Source organism: Chanos chanos, chromosome 2, assembly GCF_902362185.1.
Source record: "Chanos chanos chromosome 2, fChaCha1.1, whole genome shotgun sequence".
Taxonomy (NCBI): Eukaryota; Metazoa; Chordata; class Actinopteri; order Gonorynchiformes; family Chanidae; genus Chanos; species Chanos chanos.
The window spans coordinates 38,668,199-38,693,275 of NC_044496.1; the positions used below are offsets into that span (position 1 = coordinate 38,668,199).

Sequence of the window (25,077 nt, forward strand, 5' to 3'; positions counted from 1 at the left end):
TGTTTCAGGTCAAACTTCAGGTCATAATATCATTACTATATGTCATTGTGAAATATTTCTCATGACTGTTATGTTCAGTTATGCCACATTAATTCAAAAACTGAAAAAATTACATCTTGACAATGGAATAACACACACATACGCACACACAAACACACAAACACACACACACACACGCGCGCACACACACACACACACACACACACACACACACACACAAACACACACACACAAACACACATAAATAGCTGAATAATACACACTGTCTTTTTTGTCATCACCAGGTCCTGTTGCTGTGTTGTGCTTTTTGGTGTGACAGTGGGGTATTATTCTCGGCTTTGTGTTCTACTGTATTGTTTCCCAGTGGGCTCTTTTGTTGAGTGAGAGTGAGAGTGGTGATGGTGCAGGGAGCTGGTTTATGCTGACGCTGGCTTGTGTGGATGACAGGGACTGATATGGCTGAATGACTGGGCCAGAGAAAACAGAGAGAGAGAGAGAAAGAGAGGGAGAGAGAGAGAGAGAGTGACAGCATCCACAGCACTGGAGCTCAGAGATCACGGAGATGGACTGAGGGCCTTCACAAACAGACGCGTTTACTACACTTAATTCAACACTCTGATTTGACCAACAACAAAAAAAAAACAACAACAACAAACAAATCCCCAAACAGCCATGCAGGAGTCTCCCGGCTCTATAGGTGTGGATGGAGGTTACGCCAGTAACGTTCCTGCATTTCTTACCAAGCTGTGGACCCTGGTGGAGGACCCAGAAACCAACCATCTCATCTGCTGGAGCGCGGTGAGTCAGTCCTGACTTTCTCCATTTCTGTCAGTTACCCAAAGGAACGTGAAACATCACGAGTCAAACATGTACTATCTCATTTCAGACTTTGTTTATCTTAAGAAGTCTTATACAGTCCTGGACAAGTTTGAGTTTTGAAAGGAGGATGTCCATCAAATGTGGTTTCATTCAGTTTTAATCCTGCACTGAGAAATCAGTGTCTGGTTTTGCATACACTCAAAATTATGAGAAGTAAAGGAAAGGTTACTAATTTAAGCACGTTTTGTGTGTGGATGTGTGTATATTTTTTATAAAACAGCAGTTTAAACATTACCAAATGATACTGAATGTCCTTGAGAGAGTGAAAGTGGATTATTTTGGGGAGATTATTAAACAATATCGTAGGACAATATCATCTCCTCATCCTCCAGTGAGAGTGAGAAAGATGCCTCAGGGTTCAGTACAGCCTGACAGATCTCAAATTTCACCTAAAATAAACAAGGAATCAATTTAGACATTTAGCTTGTGGTCTCTGTTTCATGTTCAGATTACTTGAGGCTAAAGTTACTGACAGACAGTTCAAGTTGAAACATTGTCCTGGGCAGGAAGGAGAATGGATCTTTTAGCAGTAGCATATATCTCTCCTTACCTTATCTTGGTCACTTTCCAAGAACGAACTTGGGTGGGTGACTCTGTCCATTTGTAGTATGGCCAATACTGCTTTGAGTTTCATTGTAAATGATATTTCAGGCATTTATTATAGTAAGGCTTTTTAACATGTCAGACATTCAGGAATTCAGACCTTAAATGTATTCAGCATGGATGGAGTGCATATATTAGATGCTTTAAATATTTTAAACACTTCACAGGAAAAAGGATAACATTTCTGTACTGTTGTTTATTTCAATATTTACAATTTTATACAGATCATTTTGCCCAACCTCACAGACCTTATCCTTTGAGTATTCTTCTACAAAGCATGACATTGATAAATAATTCAGCAAATGAATATGTGTACAAGTGCTTAGACATGCAATTACATCACTTAAATACACAGCATTTGTACATCCATGATGGTCTTTATAATGGCTGTTGAATTCCATTAAAGCCTGCCCCTAGTGGTGTGAAAAATTTTTTACATGCTATAGCACCATTTGAAGTAATTACATCTGTATAATTTTGCATAAACAACGGTTACCATAGTATAATTTACATTAAAATATTCAAAGCATGTTTAATGTAAAGCATTTCATTTTGGAGAAAGTCCTGCTGTCCTTTTGAAATACAGTGTTTGTGACTTTATGTGGTATTGTTTCAAACATTCTCTGTCTCATACAGAGAGTTTTATGTATAATCAGTCAGTGACTCCACTCTCATTCTTTCCAAGTGAGTGAACTTAGTTGAAACTGTTTTTTTAACATATCAAATGGTTGGACATCACATCTGACATTCTGTCCTTTTTTCTCTCTCTCTGTTTCTTCCTTCACACCTTTTGTTAGACGGGGACCAGCTTCCATGTGTTTGACCAGGGCAGATTTGCCAAGGAGGTGCTGCCTAAGTACTTCAAACATAACAATATGGCGAGTTTTGTACGCCAACTCAACATGTGTGAGTAGACACACACTGTTGGCTCATATCTGAAGAATAATTTGCTTGTGTTGAGTGTTTTTTGGGTAACACTATTTGTGTGTCTGTGTGTGTGCACGCATGTGCGTGTGTACATGTGTGTGTGTGTGTGTGTGTGTGTGTGTGTGTGTATGTGGTAAAGATGGCTTCAGGAAGGTAGTGAACATCGAGCAGAGTGGTCTAGTGAAACCAGAGAGAGATGACACAGAGTTTCAGCATCTCTACTTCCTACAAGGCCATGAACATCTCCTGGAACACATAAAACGCAAAGTAAGAAATTCAGTATTCTTCTCTACATAGACTGTTTTCTCTATCTCTAACACACATGCATCTACAGTAGTCTTCCTTTCTCTCTCTCTTCCTCTCTCTCTCTCTCTCTCTCTCTCTCTCTCTCACACACACACACACACCCACACCCACATCCACCCACACACACATGGAACGAGATAGAGAAATAAAGGGAGAGAGAGAGAAAGAGAGAGAGAGAGAGAGAGAGAGAGACAGAGAGAAAATCTCCCTCCCTCTGACTCATATTCACAGTGAGAAAAAGAGGTCTTTGTAAAAATGCTGATTAGTGTCATTGCTGTGTGCTGTCTGTATTGCCAGGTGTCTATAGTGAAGAGTGAGGAGACGAAGGTTCGGCAGGAGGACCTGAGTAAGCTGCTGTATGAGGTTCAGCTGCTGCGCAGCCAACAAGAGAATATGGAGTGTCAAATACAGGACATGAAACAGTGAGTAAAACAGTCGAAGACAAAAAAACACACCCAGAAACACACGCGCGCGCACACACACACACACACACACATAGCCACAACCAAACAGACCTGCATGTCACTAGTTTCTTATGAGGCACAAGACCATATGGAATCAATCACCAGACATTCCTGCTGTACATAAAAGCATTTTTTCCAATTATACATATTGTGGTGCTTCCTTTCTGCTACATTAATGTATTGAGAGGAGACCAGTCCTTGGAACACACACACACACACACACACACACACTGGGAACAGCAGAGCCTTCCCACTTTAATGAATTGCTCCTAACGAGCAACACACACACAGACATATACACAAATATATACACTGATTACTAATGGGTGCTCTCCAATGGTTTACATATTATTATAACTGAAGAATCATATGCTTAAGAGTAACAGTAATATTTTTGTTTAAAAATCAACGTAAGTAATGAGACCTGGAAAATGTCCTTACAAGGTCAGCTTTTTTTTACATTCATTATGGTGTATGTAGTCCCTATGGGTTCTATAAAACCTAAAACAACACACACACACACACACACACACACACACACACACACACACACAAGGATCTTTACCCAATAACTCCCCACTCAGCAAGCTAATATAACTGATGTTGTTGTCACCAGCACGCTCACTGGTGATATATTATATATCATTCACTGCATCACAAATACTTAACAACTCTAGATCACTCTATTCCCTTTACCCACTTACATTAGACCATGTAATAAATCAGCTCTTCTTTAACTGTACACAATATTTTTTCTTTTTAGATTACAATGTTAAGTTTACACTCATTTACACCTCATTAAACACCATCTCATGAGAACCCATTAAGCAAGAATGCAAGAATGCAATTTTATCTCAACCATTTTAATGTAATTCTTTGCCCAGTTCTGTGTTTTTATAAATTGAATGTTTTGTGTATCTAACTTGGTTGATCTATTGTGTCAGCTGTTTCTCTAGAACATTCCGCTGCTCACCTGACAGCTGCGCTGTATAGTGTTGGTCAGGTGAGCAGGTCAGGTGAAGCTCTCAGGTAGAACACCTGGTTTGGTAGGTCACATGTTATCTCTGACTGTGGAGTTTGGGAATCATTGGAGTATACAACAGGCAACATGAGCGATGGCAGCATGTAGGAGATGCATTTTGTTAGAGGATTCAGTGAAAAGGAAAGGACGTCCACAAATTATTTATACTGAATAAGGAACATGTTTTCTGTGCAGGTCCCCTGCGCACACAGTACATTACAAAAACATCTTTGCCCTCTCTGTCTCTCTCTCTCTCTGTCACTTTCTCTCTCTCTCTCTCTCTCTCTCTCTCTCTCTCTCTCACTCTCTCACTCTCTCCCCCTCTTTTTTCCTGTTGCAGGCAGAATGAGGTTCTGTGGAGGGAGGTGGTCTCACTGAGGCAGAACCATACACAGCAACAGAAAGTCATGAACAAGGTAAAACATCTGTGCAGGCGTGCAGGCGTGCAGGCGTGCGGGCATGCGTGCGCGTTCAATGGGGTGGTGTGTGTGTGTGTGTGTGTGTGCGCGCGTGCGTGCGCATCTGTGTGTGTGCGTGTGTGTGTGCGTATGGGTTCATCCGAGAATGACAGATAGACAGGGAGACAGAAAGAGAGAGAGAGAGAGAGAGAGAGAGATGTGGCATGTGTATGTTGTGTTAGTGTGCGTGTGTGTGTGTGTGTGTGTTTTATCTGAATCATGCTGACTCACTGTGGATTTCTGTTCTATTTATAGCTGATTCAGTTCCTATTCAGCCAGATGCAGCCCAACACACCTAACACTGTAGGAATGAAAAGGAAACTGTGAGTATACACCTTTATCTGTGACACACACACACACAAACACACACACACAAACACACAAATTCACACAGTCAACCTACTAGCAAGTGTATGTACATACAACCACACGCTCACACCATACACGCATATGCGGTACCAAAAAACTAGGACTAATACACACCTGTAAAAACAGGAAACAATAGCGGTTAACACATATATGCCTTATACAAACATCAGTGTGTGAACGGCCAACTCAGCTGGATGTGGTCACCTGACACATTTGACTGACCCAGCTGAGATGAATGGAGCGAGTGCTGAATCAGACTTACTGAGCTTTGGCCTTGTCTCACACACACACACACACACACACACACACACACACACACCACCCCATTGAACTGTAGCGCATGACCCCTTACCCTCTGTGAAGAAGTGCCCTGTCAGCTGATGTGACTCGTGAGAACAAATTGGATACAAGGGAGGACAAGGGCCAGTCACCCTCTACCCCTCCAATCACCATGGCTTTCACCTGTTTACAACAAACACAATGCTAACACACCTCACTGTGCATTTGCTGTCATTGGACCATGCAGAGATTAAAGACCAAAATAACATTGGAGTGTAAATATAACAATCAAATTGTTGACGTGATAATAGAACTATTACATGGTCAATATGGTTTTAAGAAAAAAATATTAAATTATTCTAAACATTTCACATACGTGCTAACCCGTCAGATACTGCTATGGTAGAGTTACAGTGCATAGCCACACAGTTATTTAACTCTATCTGTGTATACAGTTACAAAGATTGTGTTTTATCATCTTTATCATCCAGCCACCAGGGGGCAATATAAATATGTCTTAGGACGTTCTCTGAATTAAGTCATAAAACACAATCTAATTCATCTGTCATTTTAGTGGTTAGTGATGGAACGTGCAAGTTTTGTGCTAACCATTTTCACTGAAGGAATAAACTTATTTTCCGTTGTGTGCTGACTGTTGCTTCTGAATTGTGGGCGTTTTTTAAGGCCTCTCATGTTGGATGACGGCTCCACGAGTCCTCCAGTGTCCAAATTCAGCCATAACCAGTCTATGGAACCCCTGCAAGAGCCCTTCTACATTCAGTCGGTGAGACATAGACCTTTTCACCTTTTCATCCAAATAGCTTTTATTAACAAATATCTGTTACAAAAGCTAATTTACATAGATTACTGATTCATCCATCTTGAGTTCTTTAGTCGTACTTTCTTTGTACAGTCCTAAATTTGAATACTCCCAGAACAGAGATTGTTCTAGCTTGCTGATTTTACCAGGATGGTCATTTCAGTAAAGAAGGATAAATTAGAGGCTGGTGAAAGAGTTTGTAAATGCAGTGGGAGGAACAATGTGCAGACCAAACCTGTGTCCCATTATTTTTTATTCTCTATCTTCTCTCCTCAAGCCATCTACAGAAACTCCATCCTGCTCCACCAGCACTACTATGTCAGGAGGACCAATCATTTCAGACGTTACTGAGATGTCCCAGCCTCCAACCATGGCTATGCAAATTCAGGGGGAGGAGTCAAGGTGAGGGAACCAGCCAAAACCATTTATGGCCAATTTTTTACCTTGCAATTAAGAAAGCCACTTGTAGGGAAGCAGAAATGGATCAATAGCTAAATTCCATGGAAGACTTGTTTGGAGTTACTGTCCTATTTCAGTCCAGTTTAAGATTCCTTGGATTCGGGTAGTTTTCCTGAAAATATCCAGTTAGTGCACCTAAAAAGTTCCATTAGCGATGGAAATTCCATTATCACAGTGATAAACTGTCTGTGAGCCCCTCATAGAATTTGGAAGTAGATGTTTCTGTCAAGTATCATATCATGTATCATGACATATGTGTGCTCTGTGTCCTGCCCCTCAGGGACAAGTGTCTGATGTTGATCAAGGAAGAACCGGTGAGTCCAGGGGTGCGTGGGCGGGGGGAGGGGGTCCCGCTCGGCTCCTGTGAGGTGTGCGCTGAACCCCCAGTCCTCCCCATTGCTATGGTGCAATCCGTCCTGGAGGGCCGAAGTTGTGGCTCAGGAGAGAGGAGGAGCAAGAGACCTTTACTGGAAAGGTGAATGAGCTTACATGCATCTGAAAACAGACACACACACACACGCGCGCACACACGCGCACACATGCACACACACACACACACACATTCACCTGAACACATTTCTGTCTAAACCTCCAGTAAAGAAGATATATTTGTATCCCTTTATAACAGTCAGATTGGAGACATCAAAGATGCGGAAAAAAATAAAAAAGCAGAAGGCTATCACTTATGATCTCGCTTGCTAACAACACTGACTAGATGTTCTCATACTTTAAGGTTGTTAGCATTTGCTCATTCAGCACTTCAGAGGCATGATTAAAGCACAAGAACTTAACTCTGACTTCAGCAATATTAAACACTCACACACACACACACACACACACACACACACACACAGAGTCAATCAATATCTAACTTAACAGCGGAGGTATATAAGTAGTCTCTGTGAGAGGGTTTGAGAAGAAGGGATAATTTGTCATTCATAGCCGTTCACAGACCGTAACAATATGTAATTTAGTCCTCACTCTGACTGGCTGGTTATATGGAGCCACACACTCTAGTGGTAATATATAATTGTGAAAGGCAGGAACTAGAGCAGCAACAGCAGCCTTCTCAGTAAGTACCTTGACAAGTATATTTCAAACACATTTCATTTTGTGTACATGAAAATTACTCACTTTTCAATAATGATACAATGTAAAATATACTTCATCTGCAGCACGGATGATTGATGCCTCTGCACAGCAGCACAACACATGTAAATTACATCGTCCTATCGAATGATGGCAAATGTCTTTGTGTGTGTGTGTGTGTGTGTGTGTGTGTCTGTCTGTCTGTCTGTCTGTGTCTGTGTTAGGCCAGAGGGGTCAGACACTGTGGAGAATGTTGACATGAGTCTGGAGGAGTTGCAGCTGCTGCTGAGGAGCCACCAGCAGAGTGTGGAGCCTAGTGCTACAGCCATGGATGTGAGTGCACACACACACACACACACACACACACACGGCACACCCATGCTCTCTCTCTCTCTCTCTCTCTCTCTCCTTATCTCTCTCGCTTTCTCTCTGGCAGAAAAGCCCCATTATACAATGTTCAGTATCTGGAACTGTCAAAGAGTAGATATGAAAAGTTCATGTTTATCACTTCTGTCAAAAGCATTTCAGAACCATTTTCCATTGATCATTGAAGCCCCTCTTGGGTTGTTCTCCAACATACAAATGTCATCAGTAGCCTTTTATCGATACACTAAACTGCACTGTTTTTCTTTGCGCAGCCTTTCACTTTTAGCCTGCCTTTGAATGAATGGAATTTCACAGATATGGATTCTAACCTGAAGTCAGTAAGTAGAATGTACACCATGAGAGACAATATTATTTCTGCAGTATTAGTCTATTACTCTGGGACAGTAGGATTACTGGATATAGGAGGGTGTGAATGAGGTCAGTGTGTCCCTCTATGCACTCTATGTAGTTATATACTGATTCAGTATGTGTAGTATATCTATATGGTATGTCTCAGGTTTATGGGGGTGGAGTCTGAGACCACTGTGTATACTAAAAGTAATTATCACTAACTTAAAATGTTAGCAATTAAATATCTTGTATTATGAATCTTCACTGGTGGCCTAAGGTTTGGAAAATTCCAAAATATAATATTGTGTTATATTATGTGTGATATAATCAACAATGGTTGTTGCTTTTTTAGTAGACTGATTTATTGAATTTTGTCCCAATAAAACAAATAGTGATATTGTTCAAAAATTGTGATTATGGGGGGAAAAGGGGAGGTTTTAATTCAAATAGTTCACAGGCATTCCTAAAATTAGTGATGCTGCAAACATCATTTTACTGTATCTTTATGGGTGAAGTCTTCATGCAATATGTTAGTTGATCTGACCCAAACCGGCGTCCACATAGCTATCTGTGTGTGTGTGTGTGTTTGTGTGAGTGTCTGTAACTAGCTGCAGACATTTTAATGGGACTGTATAGCAGATGTGGAAAAGAATTCATGCCTGTGTGTGCAGGAGTTGGCTAACATCCTCGTGCCTGCGGCTGTATCCCAGTACATGTTCCAGAGTCAGGAGGGCGAGGTCTATCCCAACGCTGGCTGTGAGGAACAGTGAAGACCTGTCACCCCCGCTGGCAATCATCAGCTCCGAGAAAAAGCCAGGTCACATTCCCTCCATCCACACAACAGCTAACCATATTCCTTACTGTTCATGTGTCTAAATGTGTATTATAGTATGTGTATATTATGTATTACGTAACCATTACCTCAGTGCTCAGTAGTTAGTTGCAAGGTACAGTCTTCTCTGATTCAGTGTACTTAAAAGCCATGCCTTTGTGTGAACTATACTAGATGCTAATGTGTCTAAAATAATAAAGAAGGCGAATCAGCTTTTAATATTAGCATGGCTACAGCAGCATGGCTTAAGATTCTGTATATTTAGAAAATAAACATCTAAATATGTGGTTTTTCAATGAGTCTAAAAATATCACTGAATGTAAAAATACTAACATTGAATCTCTCTTTTGTTGCTCATAACTGCAGGGCTACAATGGATAAATACCAGAAGGATGACTGAATAGGATGCTGGGTCCAAAGAGATCTGAAGGTTCAACTGGATTGTCTGTCTTGGGTTGACCTCCACATATCGGATTTATAATCATTCGAATTAGCAGTTTTGTGGTATGCTCTGCACATTACTGACAAAAGTCAAACCAATTTCAGGCAAGATATTTGTATATAGATTCAGCTGATTGTCTGGGCCAAACTGAACCTGCCAATGCCCTAGCAACTGTCCATAATGGAAGGGAAAATAATTTCAAAAGTGGTGACTTTTGGATCAGAACTATGGGAAAGTGTGCTGGCATCACTTTTAATCAAAATGCGAGGATAAATGTGGATTAGTCACCAGGGAAATTTCACAGTGTTTTGAGTGAATAAGGGCCTGGCTGGCACTGAGCCAATGACAATGAGCTGATGATCCAAGATTGCACTATTTACTGTCTGAAGCGTGCGCATGCCAAGATACATCAGCTGGTTCACAGAACTTATTTTCACTCTGTTTGGCCAATTCTTAGAAGCACAGAAAAGAAATGCCACTACTCAGCCATGGGTATTTAACTGACCAATCAGCTGCTGATGAAGGGAACTGCCCTTAGAGCATCTCTGAACTCTTAATGCTGAGTATACCACATTTTTTTCATTACCTAGGGAGCTGTCTTCAACTATTCCATACTATATTGTGGCCCAAGTTTGGATGCACTTTAGTCTGTGTGTGAGAATTTCTGCTTGGGGAGATGGTATTTAATTTCTACTATTTGATTGTATATGACTTCTGTTTTCAATTATATTTTGATGGGACACACATTATATTTGTATTTCAATATATATTTATAAATATTTGAGCATAAAAATAGCTTTACTACCATTCTGTATGTATGAATGTGAGAGGTCTGGGTACCTTAAAGTTAGACCTTCCTATAGGAAAACCATATACTGCCTTTTTTGCACATTTTTGAGTCTATATTTACTATGCATTATATTTTCATGAGGCACCCAGAACATTTTATACACTAAAGTATCTTTGGCATTTTGTGATGAATGACATATTTGCCCTTCTATTTTCTGTTGCTTGTGACTGTAACAGAAAATGAAGCGACTGAGAGATAGAGGGAATAAGATCTTTGTGAGGAAACATTCCTGGCTGAATTTTGTGGATAAGAACATTTTCAAGATAGTTTCTTTTCCTTTACTTTTTTGAGACACTGTGTATTTTTACAATAAGTTGTCTCAGTAAGAGAAGGTTTACCTCCTGGTCCCATTTGATCCTCTACTGGGATTATATGGATTATGTGAGTATTTCTCTTCATAAAAGTCCAATAAACAGAGGCAATAGACTGGAGGACAGAAAAGCAGTCCGTTTTAGCTTGTCCAAAAGGCTTGATCAAAACTATTCTATTTTATTCTCAAACTGTACTATTTTAGTTTATTTACAGAAAATGAGTGAGATGGTTTTTGAGCAACCAAGTTCAAAAAATATAGAACCCCATACAGCATTAGACAGCAGAACTAGACTGTTGAGTGAGCTGCTCAGCTGCATCTTTCAGTTTAATGGTGTGACCAAAACCTCACATGCAGGAACAAAAGGAGGACAGGAAACTGACATTCATGTCAGTAAAGGTGTACATATAATCTTTTAATGATTATGATAGTATTGAATCTTAGCAATCATTTTTGTTCAAATATACTGTATGCAATTCTGGTTTTAATAGCTTCATAATGTAAAAAAGATGAAAACAATGTTTTCTGTCCAAGCCACTAACAAAACCTCATACATGTAACAATTACCAATTTATGTATGAGATTCAGATGTTTGGAAGAATTCTGTGATGCACTGTCTCTATATGTGGCAGCCATAACATGGAAAACACAGTGTTTTTTTCTCTTTACTTTTCTTCTTTAAAGAGAGACAGAGGAAATCCTCTCAGCCTGTAAGTGCAATAGTGAGATATATATATATATATATATATATATATATATATATATATATATATATCATAATCTGTGGGGTTTCTCATGAATTCTATTCATCTGTGAGTGCAGCGGAATGTATAGCTGGCAAAACATTGTATAGTGGGAATGGTACACTGCATGTGTGAGCATCAGTGATGTAAATATAAAGGGGCATAAAGAGAAATTGCACTAAGAGTGATACCTGTACTATAAGTTTCTACTAGATTGTTCTGTGTAGCTTACAGTATCAGCTCTCATTATACAGGGTATGTATTTTATGGTTTGTTTTTAAGAGTGCTTTTTCCCCCCCTTCTAGGGGGAGTTTCATTGATGTATTACTTCCTTCATTTGATCATTTGCACTGGTAACAAACGAATGTATTACAATTCACAAAAGCCTTGTCAGGATTTGCTGACTGCATTCTTTTTCCTGCTGAATCACCAATATTCAAAGAGCTGTTTCAAAGTATCAGTGCTGCATTTTAGACCACTGCAGGTTATTTTGTCCACAGCTATGGGGAGCGCATTGTCTCTGAATGTCACTTGGAAGCAGTGCATTTAGTTTGGAAAAAAAAAATCCCAATGGGTGTTATAAACCAGCCTTATCAATGTCATATGGACCTGAAACGCCATCATATTGATCAAAATAAATAAAAAGAGATCTCCGCCATGCCATTTTGTAGTTTTTTGTTGATGTGTTCAATAGCCTGCAAATCAAGTCACTCTGCCCTCATTCCTGCTCTTGTTACAAAATACGTGTTTAGTTGATCTAATTTAGTTCCCTCTATTTACTGGTGAAACATGAAAAGGTGAATTTAAAAAATAGTTTTTCAGCTAATTAGCATTATACAACAAACTGTAATGAGCACAAAAAACAAAAAGCACACGCACGCGCACTTGAGTGCTCGCATGCGCACACTTATTACAAAAATATTAGAACCGTTTAAAAAAATTACGGTTAAGATTATGAATTCACGATGCCTTCGTGCGATTAATTTACAATATTTAAGAAGAATACCGTAGGATCTTCGTGCTGCCGTAAAGCAGACGGTGAACCCAGTCAAATGGTCGTAAAGTAGGAATTGACCCCTGATGTCCCGGATGTGGTTGGATTTGCGAGTGCAAGTGTTTTCGTTTCTAGCCATTTTCTTGCAGGATTGTATTCCCGCTGTTTCTGATTGGCAACAATTAAAACATTATTGCGTAGGTAACCGGACTTCGCTCGTGCATACATATACATTGAAATCATGTCAGTCGTACCCTCGAATCGGCCGTCAACTGGATGGCCCCGTGGAGTCAGTCAGTTCGGGAACAAATACATTAGCCAACCAGCTAAACCGCTCACGTTAGAGAGAACAATTAATCTGTAAGTATTTCAGCTTTTCATTGCATTGTGACCAATGTGACCGTAGTGACTGTAGCATGTATTAAATCATTTTGCTGTTGTTCCTGCATGATAACAATTGATAAGGAAGTTTGCTGGTTTGCTGGCCTGCTAACGTTTTAACTTCATTCCTTATAACAGTTGATAACAATTGATAAGGAAGTTTGCTGGCCTGCTAACGTTTTAACTTCATTCCTTATTGTTTAAATCTGTAAGGTACCCTCTTACGAATTATACGTTCGGTACAAAAGAGCCCTTGTATGAGAAGGATAGTTCCGTGGCCGCTCGATTCCAGCGGATGCGTGAGGAGTTTGAGAAGATTGGCATGCGCCGAACGGTGGAGGGAGTTCTCATCGTGCACGAACACAGGCTTCCCCATGTCCTGTTGCTCCAGCTAGGGACCACTTTCTTTAAACTGTGAGTCATTCCGATTGATCTTAGTTTACAAAAGCTAGCGGATCTGTTTCAGAGATTTGCTCATCCCTTAGCTGTAACGTTGTAAGCAGCTCTTTTTCATATATATGCATGTATGTATGTATGTTTGAGTATTTCTATTTATTTCCTAACTGTTTATTGTTTATTTGTTTGTTTGCTTTCTATGTGTTTTTGTAGTCCTGGAGGAGAGCTTAACCCAGGGGAAGATGAAGTTGAGGGACTGAAACGTCTGATGACAGAGGTAAAGTTGTTTGCTGTTTGTTTACATTGCTTGTGGTAAACAGATAACAGGTGTTCTGCGTGGATCTTAGAAGCCGTGCTCATGGTCTGTGAACTAGATCGCATGCGTGAAAGTTAAAATCTGCCTAGATATGTTACTGAAAGATTTGAACCACATACAGTTTACTCTTCATTCGTAAAGACTTTTGTCTCTGTAACAGTTTATCCTAAGGTGTTGTAAAACATTGATCCCTCATTGTCTTTGACTTAAAGTTAAGATTGTGAAACTGGTGTAGTGATTAAAGCCATCATGTGGTTACCCCATTGTTTCTAAGCGCAGTCTTATGTAAACTTACATGTACACGGTGTAACTTGCACTCACTCCCTAGTCATAATAGCTCAGATCAATTAACTGGATGCCAGATTTTCCCAAAGTAAGTTTCTGTCTAAGCTTTGCCTTTGAATGACACTTCTTTTGCTAATGATTTTGCACTTTAGCAAATTAAGTATTTCAAAAATACTGGAAAGGGGTTTTGGAAAGAGGCTTTGAAATGCATAAGGAAACCAAGCTCTGCTTAAAAACACTCTTTTGTGCAGATTTTAGGGCGACAGGATGGAGTAAAGCAAGACTGGGTTATTGATGACTGTATTGGAAATTGGTGGAGACCCAATTTTGAGCCCCCACAGGTGAGCAAGCTGTTGTCTGTCTTTTAGTTGTATGTTACACCAGCATCTTTGACAGCTTATTGAAGTGTGAAATATGTTTGAGATTGAAATGTGTTTGGTTGTCCACCTGTAGTACCCCTACATTCCAGCACATATTACTAAGCCTAAGGAACACAAGAAGCTCTTCTTGGTACAGCTACAAGAGAAAGGTAAGAACAAAAACACACATTCCTTTGTATAAATATTTGCATTGTTGTAATGAAAATGCTCATGCGGTTTTGAAGGTTAAATTACGTTACAACAATGTGTCACGTGGCTGTCAGTTGTAGCACAGGGACGTGCAGCTTCAGTGAAGTGTGTATCGGTGTTTGTACGTGTGTATTTACTTCTCCTTGACAATTGCCAGCATTGTTTGCCGTGCCAAAGAACTACAAGCTAGTGGCAGCTCCCTTGTTTGAGCTGTATGACAATGCTCCAGGCTATGGACCGATCATATCCAGTCTCCCTCAACTACTGAGCAGGTAAAAATTGTAATCCAGTTGAAAACAAAACACAGATAGTTACTCAGTATGGTAACATTTATGTTTTAATGGTATTACAATTTTAGTAAATAACTGTGAAGTTGAGTTATGCTATCCATATAATCTACTGTCATCTGTAGTCTTCTAAATGCATTCCTCAAACATTAATTGTTTCATTTGTAGTGAATTGTTTACTCTTCATCTCTTGCTTCCCTCATGGATAAATTATTTAGCTTTTGTATTTGGAATCCTTCTGTTTAGTATATTTACACAAACTTTTTTTTCTCTCTCCTTAGGTTTAACTTCATCTACAACTGAGTTGCATATGCAGAATGAGACTGCAGGGCTGTCTCTATGAGTTCAGTCTAACCAGAGAGGTTGAGGGGAGGGAGGGGGGGGGGGGGGTCTATGTGGTGATGGAGAGTGGATCAGATATGTTAAACCACACCAGGACGCAGAAAGGAGGTGCTTTGCACACACACTGGCCTGTTTTCATTACTTTAGATAGCATGATAATGTATGTGAGTCTTTGTTTCCCTCCCACTTTGCAAAAAAAAAAAAAAGAAAAGAAAGAAAAACATCACACCTTTGTAAGTAATCCAACATGATTTTGTTGAATGAGTGCATTTTTATGTTTGTTCAGGAGTGAATACAATGTTTTTAGTAAATAAAGTGGTGTCCTGTTGGGATTTGTTTTTATCTCTGTACTTTTGTCATTTGTTTTTATAATAAACTGCTCTCCTGGAGTTCACATCTTGAAAGGTATGATTTTTGAATGTCATAAAGATTTGTCCTGCTTGGTATTTAGTCTGCGTAGGCTAATGCAGAGTTCTTTGTTAAAAAAAAAAAATTAAGTGGTTTGGTTTACATGGATTGTGTAATTGAAATTTCTATGGGGGGGGGTGGTTGGTTGTTTGTTTTTAAATCAAAATCTACCCCTTCTTCCTCTGACATTTCTTCCTACATTTCCTCGCCTTCTGTTACCTTTGGACTTCAATCCAAAAAAATTCTGGTGGCTTATCGTTTGTTTAATCTCTCTTTCCACTTTCCTCTGAAATAACTTCTGTTTCTTTATTTCTTTTCTTAAGTACCTGCAGCATAATAACATTTCTAATTTTTTTCAGAAAATATCATGTACTTGTAAATTACCTCAGATAAATTGCCTCAGGGGCCTGTTCAGTGTATTATTTACGCTCCACCCCATTGCCACAAATGATTTGAACTTAAATATGTGCTACAAGTGTTTCCTCTTTCACAAATCACTTGATAAGGGCCCAGGTCACACTGTTCAGACTGGAACATTTGGCAAGTGAGGTCATTTTGAAGTTCAACCGATTCTCTCAGCTGTTTCCTGACAATCTGTAAATATGCAGCTCAACAACAGCACTGTGTTACTGAATTCCACTTCCAACCTGTATCCCTCCAACTTGACTCCTTTCAAGTTAGCTGCTGTAGTGATCTTGGGACTCTGCTTTTTAGTGGGCACACCTAGTAACGCCGCTGTCATCGGGATAATCGCTCGGAACTTAAAAAATGAACGGTTTGACTTCTTCTCGAAGCTTGTGTTTAACCTGGCTGTGTCGGGCATCATATCCCTGCTGATGATTCCAATCGGAATTTATGCTCTACTCTACGGCTGGAAGCTGGGTGTCTGGACATGTAAGATCCTTTTCTTTGTGGGTTACTGTAGTATGTACGCCAATGTGCTGATAGTCACTCTCATAGGCATACAGCGCTACAAAGTCTTGTCATCAAAGATTGCCAACAGAAAGGCTCTGGAGAGACTGCAAAGCAGAAGTAAGAATTTGCTTTTGATTGGCCTCTGGTCTCTTTCTGGTGTATTTGCGTCTCCTGTTATCTTTATGCAAAGCACTGTTAACAAGGATAAGTTTCTCAAGTGCCAGAGAAGCGTGGAGTGGGGCAGCATAAAAATTCTTATTCTTCTTCTTGAGGTCCTGTTTGGATTCATAATACCGTTCTCCATTCTTCTGCTGTCTTGCCTCTGTCTGCACAAGCGGGTACCGCAAACAGAAGAAAAGCAGAGGAGGATGAGACTTGTGGTCAGTGTTGTCGTGACTTTTGCAGTTTGCTGGTTACCTTATTATGTCATTAACGTTATAGACATCATTGCAACTATAACTGAAACGACATCTCCAGACACATACGTTCGGCTGAAAACGTTTAGGAGAGCGACTGGAGATTTGGGCAAGACTTTGATTTTGATTAACTGCTGTTTGAACCCCTTTCTTTATGCTTCACTCTACCTGAGGAAATCAAAACCCAGAAACCAGTCACAACCTCAGAATCTGATAGAATCAATCAGGTCACATTGTTGTTGTGTATCTTAATGGGTGGTCTCCACTGATTCTGAACAAAAAAAACCACATTCTATCTTTATTCATTTTCAGGATGCCAGTATGCCAGTATGAGCCCTTGTTGGGTTTCATAATGTTCTGTCAAACAAAATGTCTGATAAAGATAAATGAATTTTGAGGATTTGAGATATTATCTAATGATGGCTTAATGCATTTTCCACAGCTGACTTATAGGCACAGGTGGGACATACTTCAAAGCTGCCATGTATGCCACATAGGCAGTGCAATAGTATCACAGGAGGAGTCAAACTGTTATGGGAATAAATGCACATTGCACAAATAAACTGATTCAAACACTCATTTTCACATATGTAATATGCTGTTGCGGAGGTGTTTTCCGCTGTGCACTCCAGTCTGTACACCGTGATTTACTATAAAGTGGAAGGAAGTATTAGAGGAAGAAGGCTGTGGTTATCAAATATGACTGATAAGTGTAAGTTTACTCAACTCTGTTGAGCACATTATGTGGAATAAAGCATTTCTCTGTCTATACAAATCATTTTGTTTTTAACTACTCATAAACAGTTTGCAGTAATGGGCTACTGAATATTCCTATATTCCCTCTATGGGAGCTTTCTTGTAAGGAAAAGAATTATGGGACATTGGAGATTCCAGCAAAGAAACAAAACATTTTTTCCTCAGCTTTTATTTACTCAAAAAGATAAATGCAGAATTTAACATTTTACACAAAGTGACACGTCCTGGTGTTTGCTACATTGAGGAGAACAATAACTGATGAGATCAAACTTTCTGTGAAAGTGTGGGCTGTACTTATCTAATTGCTTTAGATATGCTATAAAATACATCTACATAAGTAACACTAACTTGGTCAGTGCGCTTGGTTTCCATTGCAAAATGGAGCTTATTATCAGAAATTGGGAACCTTCAGAGTCCCTAACGTCCATGCGGCGGTTTCTAGTTGCAATTAAAGTTGCACAACAGGTGTGTGCGGCCATCTGAGAAAATACGGCTCTTTACATTTGTTCCCTCTTTAGGATGTACTCATCGTAACAGTCACACACACACACAAACACACATACAAAATCATTAGAAATGTTGTTATCTCTCAGAATTTGAAAACTGATGACCATTTCAATTTTAACACTGTTAATGATAAAGGGATTTTGATTAATGTTGTGCTTACTGAGGTCAACCACAATTTGATTGCTTCTGTTAACATTTATAGAAGACACTATTCTTTTCACCAAGTTTATTTGGTTGTTGTTTAGTTGTTTATTTATCTGGTTTATTACTTTTGCTTACTTAGCTTTTGAAAGTTTGTGCATATATAATGGAGTAATGTAAACAAGATGATGTATGTATTGCAAATAGCATCTGTATTAGTAGTATTGCTGCATTTGATGGTTATGGTCCTATAACGTCGCTGTTTTGCATTTCCTGTCAGGTTTGAGTTTATCAGGAGCAGTCAAACAAACCACAGGAGGGGGGCACCATGACGCACTAGAAAAAATTAAACACTGACAGAAAGTCTCTCATGTTCCTTTAGAGGGTCAGCAAAAGTTTTGACAACCATTGAAAACCCTCCACAAAGTCTGACATTGTTCATCAGTAAATACAATGAATACAAAAAAAAAATAAAAGAAAAAAGTGATGGGCGAAATTATTCCACCCGTTTAAGTCGAAAAACCAAACAAACATCCAGTGCTCTCTGGTGAAACCTGCCTTTCAAAGACTGGTACATTTTTAATGATATTTGGGTCAAATTATTACTTGAAATGTCACCTTGTTGTCATACATGCGTTTCAAAAGATTTTCCTACATATTGAGCATGACCAAAATAATGGTCACACTGACTGAAAACGAAACAGTACTGGCTTCCTCTTTCCTCTGTACTTGGCCAAAACTGCTCCGAGGTATAGACATGTTGAGTTCTGTTCTCATGAACAATTACAGCAGGGATTTTTCTGCTGAGTTGTAAAATGTGGCATTTTAAAGAAAGGGATGATGTGTCACAGTGAATTATTTAATTAAATGCCGTCCTACTTACGGATTTAATAAACTCTGTATTGTCTTTATGTACCCCATAATTAAAAGGGAAAAGAAAAATAATCTGCCTCGGATGTTTCTGTAATTATGCACTGGCCTTTGAGAGCCATATTTACGATATGTTGGGCTCCACAAAATGTAGTCTCACTAGCATCTTCCGCCAAATGTTCTGCTTGTAAAACGGTGGCCTACATTTACGCTTCATGTACTGCGGAAAAAAACTATGTGGCTAGAAGAAAAAAAAAAACCAGTTGGTCTCGGTTGTATCCAGAGAGCCACTGGCAGTTTTTAAATAAACACTCACCACAGTTGCATCAAACTGATGGGACGTGTTAATTAACTAGCAACCAAGCAGGAACACACAAACAGAGAGTATTTTTTTTATTGTAACACAAAAGTATTTTTCACAAAGAATGCTATACACCAGTGCAGTGCTGTGTCTCTATTAGTGTAGTAGTACAAGTATGTACAGTCATGTGTGTGATGTTTTTCTAAAAGCAAAAAACAAAAAACCCAGTCCTAAAATTGTATGTCGTCATGGTCTCCACTTCCACTGCTACGCCAGTGATGTCCAGCTCTACATCTCCACCATACCATCATCTCTGTGACCCACTCCACTCTGATCAACTGCATCACTGATATTAAATCATGGATGCATAAATCAGACATGATTATCATCGGTCCCAAATCCTCTACAAAAACCACTCACAACTTCTCTCTCACCTTCAAAAACTTCACATTGTCTCCCTCCCCACACATCTGCAACCTCGGAGTCATTTTCGACAGCAACCTGTCTTTCAAACACCACGTCAGTCAAATCACCAGAGCTGCTTTTTTCCATTTAAAAACATAGCACGTCTGTGTCCGTCATTCTCCTTTTCTGCTGCTGAAACTTTGATCCATGCCTTTATCACATCCAGAATTGACTACTGCAACAGCATTCTTTATGGTACATCATCCAAAGTCCTAAATAAACTCCAGTACATCCAGAACTCTGCTGCACCCCTGCTCACGCACTCCTGCTCCAGTGACAACATCAGCCCTGTCCTCCAGAAGCTTCCCTGGCTTCCTGTCCAACAACAAATTCATTTCAAAGTTCTTCTCTTCACTTACAAAGCACTCCATAACGCGGCCCCCTCCTACCTCACCGACCTGCTCCATCACCACACTCCTTCTCACAGCTTTGCACACACACTGGCCTGTTTTCATTACTTTAGATAGCATGATATTGAATGTGTTGATGTTCCATCAAAAAAAAAATTCTGGTGGCTTATCGTTTGTTTAATCTCCCTTTCCACTTTCCTCTGAACTAACTTCTGTTTCTTTATTTCTGTTCTTAAGTACCTGCAGCATAATACCATTTCTAATTTTTTTCAGAAAATATCATGTACTTGTAAATTACCTCAGATAAATTGCCTCAGGGGCCTGTTCAGTGTATCATTTACGCTCCACCCCATTGCCACAAACGATTTGAACTTAAATATGTGAAAAAAGTGTTTCCTCTTTCACAATTCACTCGATGAGGGCCCAGGTCACACTGTTCAGACTGGAACATTTGGCAAGTGAGGTCATTTTGAAGTCCAACCAATTCTCTCAGCTGTTTCCTGACAATCTGTAAATATGCAGCTCAACAACAGCACTGTGTTACTGAATTCCACTTCCAACCTGTATCCCTCCAACTTGACTCCTTTCAAGCTAGCTGCTGTAGTGATCTTGGGACTCTGCTTTTTAGTGGGCACACCTAGTAACGCCGCTGTCATCGGGATAATCGCTCGGAACTTAAAAAATGAACGGTTTGACTTCTTCTCGAAGCTTGTGTTTAACCTGGCTGTGTCGGGCATCATATCCCTGCTGATGATTCCAATCGGAATTTATGCTCTACTCTACGGCTGGAAGCTGGGTGTCTGGACATGTAAGATCCTTTTCTTTGTGGGTTACTGTAGTTTGTACGCCAATGTGCTGATAGTCACTCTCATAGGTATACAGCGCTACAAAGTCTTGTCATCAAAGATTGCCAACAGAAAGACTCTGGAGAGACTGCAAAGCAGAAGTAAGAATTTGCTTTTGATTGGCCTCTGGTCTCTTTCTGGTGCTATTTGCGTCTCCTGTTATCTTTACGCAAAGCACTGTTAACAAGGATAAGTTTCTCAAGTGCCAGAGAAGCGTGGAGTGGGGCAGCATAAAAATTCTTATTCTCCTTCTTGAGGTCCTGTTTGGATTCATAATACCGTTCTCCATTCTTCTGCTGTCTTGCCTCTGTCTGCACAAGCGGGTACCGCAAACAGAAGAAAAGCAGAGGAGGATGAGACTTGTGGTCAGTGTTGTCGTGACTTTTGCAGTTTGCTGGTTACCTTATTATGTCATTAACGTTATAGACATCATTGCAACTATAACTGAAACGACATCTCCAGACACATACGTTCGGCTGAAAACGTTTAGGAGAGCGACTGGAGATTTGGGCAAGACTTTGATTTTTATTAATTGTTGTTTGAACCCCTTTCTTTATGCTTCACTCTACCTGAGGAAATCAAAACCCAGAAACCAGTCACAACCTCAGAATCTGATAGAATCAATCAGGATCACATTGTTGTTGTGTATCTTAATGGGTGGTCTCCACTGATTCTGAACAAAAAAACCACATTCTATCTTTATTCATTTTCAGGATGCCAGTATGCCAGTATGAGTTCTTGTTGGGTTTCATAACGTTCTGTCAAGCAAAATGTCTGATAAAGATAAATGAATTTTGAGGATTTGAGATATTATCTAATGTTGGTTTAATGCATTTTCCACAGCTGACTTATAGGCACAGGTGGGACATACTTCAAAGCTGCCATGTATGCCACATAGGCAGTGCAATAGTATCACAGGAGGAGTCAAACTGTTATGGGAATAAATGCACATTGCACAAATAAACTGATTCAAACACTCATTTTCACATATGTAATATGCTGTTGCGGAGGTGTTTTCCGCTGTGCACTCCAGTCTGTACACCGTGATTTACTATAAAGTGGAAGGAAGTATTAGAGGAAGAAGGCTGTGGTTATCAAATATGACTGATAAGTGTAAGTTTACTCAACTCTGTTGAGCACATTATGTGGAATAAAGCATTTCTCTGTCTATACAAATCATTTTGTTTTTAACTACTTATAAACAGTTTGCAGTAATGGGCTACTGAATATTCCTATATTCCCTCTATGGGAGCTTTCTTCCAGAATTATCACATCCAGAATTGACTACTGCAACAGCATTCTTTATGGTACATCATCCAAAGTCCTAAATAAACTCCAGTACATCCAGAACTCTGCTGCACCCCTGCTCACGCACTCCTGCTCCAGTGACAACATCAGCCCTGTCCTCCAGAAGCTTCCCTGGCTTCCTGTCCAACAACAAATTCATTTCAAAGTTCTTCTCTTCACTTACAAAGCACTCCATAACGCGGCCCCCTCCTACCTCACCGACCTGCTCCATCACCACACTCCTTCTCACAGCTTCCGCTCCTCCGACGCCAAACTCCTGTCTATACCGTACAGGACCAAGCACTTCCGCTCCCCCAACGCCAAACTCCTGTCTATACCATACGGGACCAAGCACTGGACCTGGGGCAACAGAGCTTTCTCCATAGCTGCCCCCTCCCTCTTGAACTCCCTCCCCAAGCACATCTGAGACTGCACTGACATGTCGATATTTAAATCAATTCTCAAAACTCACCTCTTCAGAACAGCTTTTAATGTGTGATTAATGTAGTGTGTTATGGGTTTTTTTGTATTGTTTTCATAATTATTTTTTATACATGTAAAATGTCTTTGAGTACCTTTATTATTATTATTAACTATATACTTGCCTGGCAAAGCCATGTCTTTCCCTAAAGCCCATTCATACGATTTGCAACATTCTACCGCACCATTCCAAAGTATCTTGCCCTGGGGATTATCTCCAACCTTTAATTTGTGTCAGATCTTCTAAAGATTCAAAAAAAGATTTATTTTATCAAACACTTTCTATGAGGTGGTATAGGGCTGTCACGCCCTGGTTCTCTCTTTCCCCCTCTACTGGCCGGCTTGTGTTACTTCCTGGTTCCTTGGCTCAGCTTGTTAATTGAATCATTGGCTCCACCTGTTTTGTTCAGTTTGTTCAGCCTTGCTCAGTTGTGTGTAAAAATACTCTTGGTTTTCCATTTGTGTGGAATTGCTTTGTATAGTCTCGTGTCTGTCGGTCTCCTGAATCTACAATCTAGTAAGTTCCTAGTCGTCTTATGTTTGATTTAAATAAAATGAAACTGACCTGCGCATCCAGTCTTTTTTTAACCAACTGTGACAAGAGCATACTTCTGGAGCTTCTTTTCACATGAGTAGATACAAGTAATATTCAGTGATCATTTTCAAGAAGTACCAGGGAAAATGAAACAATGCATTACTAACTTAGTCCAATACAGCATTGCTGTATTGGACTATCATTTAACCTTACAGACTGTTACTTAGCAAGACCATAAAAGGAAGAGAATGATGTGGTTTCCAGGCTCCATTTTCTTGAAAACAAGCTAAACTCTTAGAGAATCATGTACATACAGAAAAATCTTCTTGAATTTCTCAGACTGTTCACATGTATATACATAAGATTTGCAGTAAAATAACAAATACATATCAATACAAATGAATATTTCTGCCATCTCTCTCAGGGTTGAGAAGTGGAGCACCTTTGGGGTTGGGGCTCAGATTATGGCCTGTTCTTTTACAAGCATTTGCCTGAAAGACCTGTCACAGATGGCTCTTCTATATACTAGGGATGTTCATAGAGCCCCTGCACCTGTGGAAGGCATTGCTGCACAAGGTTATGTGTTAGCTATGTAGATGTCTGAATTCAGCATAGATTAGAAGAGGGACCCTGAGATCCAGCATCTGTCATTGTCAGTCCTAATTAAACCTAGTCCTGTGTGGAGTCTGTGTGAGTTTCCTTCCCCTGGGTTTCTTCCTGCAGGTTAGGTGAACTGGAGACATTAAGTTGCCCCATAGGTATGAATGTCTGTGTGTCTGCCCTGCGACGTACTGGCAACCTGTCCAGGGTGTTTCCCCGCCTTATGCCCAGAGAACGCTGGGATAGGATCCACACCCCCTGCGACCCTAATTAGGATAAGTGAGTGAGATGATGCAGAATAACTGATGTGAAATTGTACAACATTGCAAGTGTTTGCCAAATGAACATTTCAAGGTTTCTGTCAGGAAGTGGAGAAGATGCTGTATGCATGTGCAGATAAACTCAGTTTCTAAGAACAAGGCACAACCAAGGCAACACAAGCTTAACAAAAACCTTGTTAAGATGTCACACAGACATCAGGTATTGACGATTACACACAAAAACACAAAGGAAAATCCGGGGTACTTAAGTAAACTGAGAACAAGACCAGGTAAACCAAAACAGGTGCGGCTAATGACTGAGTAACAAGGAAGAAACTAAAAACCTAACAAAGATACCCAGCAGAGGGGGAAAGAGGCTTGACAGTTTCATAGAGCACTCACAAGACACTGAGAACTTTCTATCAATATTCTGTGATGACTTAATAATTGGAAAAAAAATGAATGTTCTATAGGACTCCCTACCGGCTAGCTTCGAATGGAAAAAAGAAAGAAAGCATGGTGAAACATCTAATGTAAATTCATGTATTTATTAAAATAAATGTAAGAGAATGCTTCATGTGTGTTCTCCAAAACCTGTAAATGTTTGCTTGTGAGAATCTTATATTCATGAAGGAGAAGTTTGTGTCCTTCTGGGCATGCACTCCTCTGTTATGGAGAAGATAAAGCAGTTTCTTTAAAATCCCCCTTCTGAGTCTGAACTCATCCTGAGGTAGTGTTTATCTTGATAGAGCAGGTACTGTTTTTGTAACTTCTGCACAAACCATTTCCTGACATTGTTGCCC

General features: G+C 39.8%; 3 protein-coding genes and 1 pseudogene across 3 annotated transcripts; all 4 read left to right on the forward strand.

The window, feature by feature from the left end:
* The first annotated feature begins 672 nt into the window (after positions 1 to 672).
* On the forward strand, positions 673 to 9,161 carry hsf4 (heat shock transcription factor 4). Its single transcript, XM_030766810.1, has 12 exons — positions 673 to 798; positions 2,280 to 2,388; positions 2,549 to 2,676; positions 3,013 to 3,137; positions 4,541 to 4,616; positions 4,914 to 4,981; positions 5,991 to 6,090; positions 6,404 to 6,528; positions 6,866 to 7,060; positions 7,899 to 8,007; positions 8,313 to 8,378; positions 9,063 to 9,161. The coding sequence occupies exons 1-12, from the start codon at positions 673 to 675 to the stop codon at positions 9,159 to 9,161; spliced, it is 1,326 nt and encodes a 441-aa protein (XP_030622670.1).
* A 3,535-nt stretch (positions 9,162 to 12,696) lies between these two features.
* Positions 12,697 to 15,180, forward strand: nudt21 (nudix hydrolase 21). Its single transcript, XM_030765827.1, has 7 exons — positions 12,697 to 12,922; positions 13,157 to 13,357; positions 13,553 to 13,616; positions 14,192 to 14,281; positions 14,394 to 14,469; positions 14,667 to 14,781; positions 15,078 to 15,180. The coding sequence occupies exons 1-7, from the start codon at positions 12,804 to 12,806 to the stop codon at positions 15,097 to 15,099; spliced, it is 687 nt and encodes a 228-aa protein (XP_030621687.1). The 5' UTR covers positions 12,697 to 12,803; the 3' UTR covers positions 15,100 to 15,180.
* A 968-nt stretch (positions 15,181 to 16,148) lies between these two features.
* LOC115804832 (leukotriene B4 receptor 1-like) lies at positions 16,149 to 17,129 on the forward strand. Its single transcript, XM_030765324.1, has one exon. The coding sequence runs from the start codon at positions 16,149 to 16,151 to the stop codon at positions 17,127 to 17,129; it is 981 nt and encodes a 326-aa protein (XP_030621184.1).
* Positions 17,130 to 20,783: 3,654 nt separating this feature from the next.
* LOC115804833 (leukotriene B4 receptor 1-like) lies at positions 20,784 to 22,826 on the forward strand (annotated as a pseudogene).
* The last annotated feature ends 2,251 nt before the right edge of the window (positions 22,827 to 25,077 follow it).

Bases quoted from the DNA above. Each gene is read 5' to 3' on its own strand.
- hsf4 (XM_030766810.1), top strand. From the start codon at position 673: ATGCAGGAGTCTCCCGGCTCTATAGGTGTGGATGGAGGTTACGCCAGT. The intron at 2,389-2,548 runs GTGAGTAGACAC...TATGTGGTAAAG, and splicing joins TGTACGCCAACTCAACATGT to ATGGCTTCAGGAAGGTAGTG. The intron at 7,061-7,898 runs GTGAATGAGCTT...TGTCTGTGTTAG, and splicing joins AAGAGACCTTTACTGGAAAG to GCCAGAGGGGTCAGACACTG.
- nudt21 (XM_030765827.1), top strand. From the start codon at position 12,804: ATGTCAGTCGTACCCTCGAATCGGCCGTCAACTGGATGGCCCCGTGGA. The intron at 14,470-14,666 runs GTAAGAACAAAA...GACAATTGCCAG, and splicing joins GGTACAGCTACAAGAGAAAG to CATTGTTTGCCGTGCCAAAG. The intron at 14,782-15,077 runs GTAAAAATTGTA...CTCTCTCCTTAG, and splicing joins CTCCCTCAACTACTGAGCAG to GTTTAACTTCATCTACAACT.
- LOC115804832 (XM_030765324.1), top strand. From the start codon at position 16,149: ATGCAGCTCAACAACAGCACTGTGTTACTGAATTCCACTTCCAACCTG.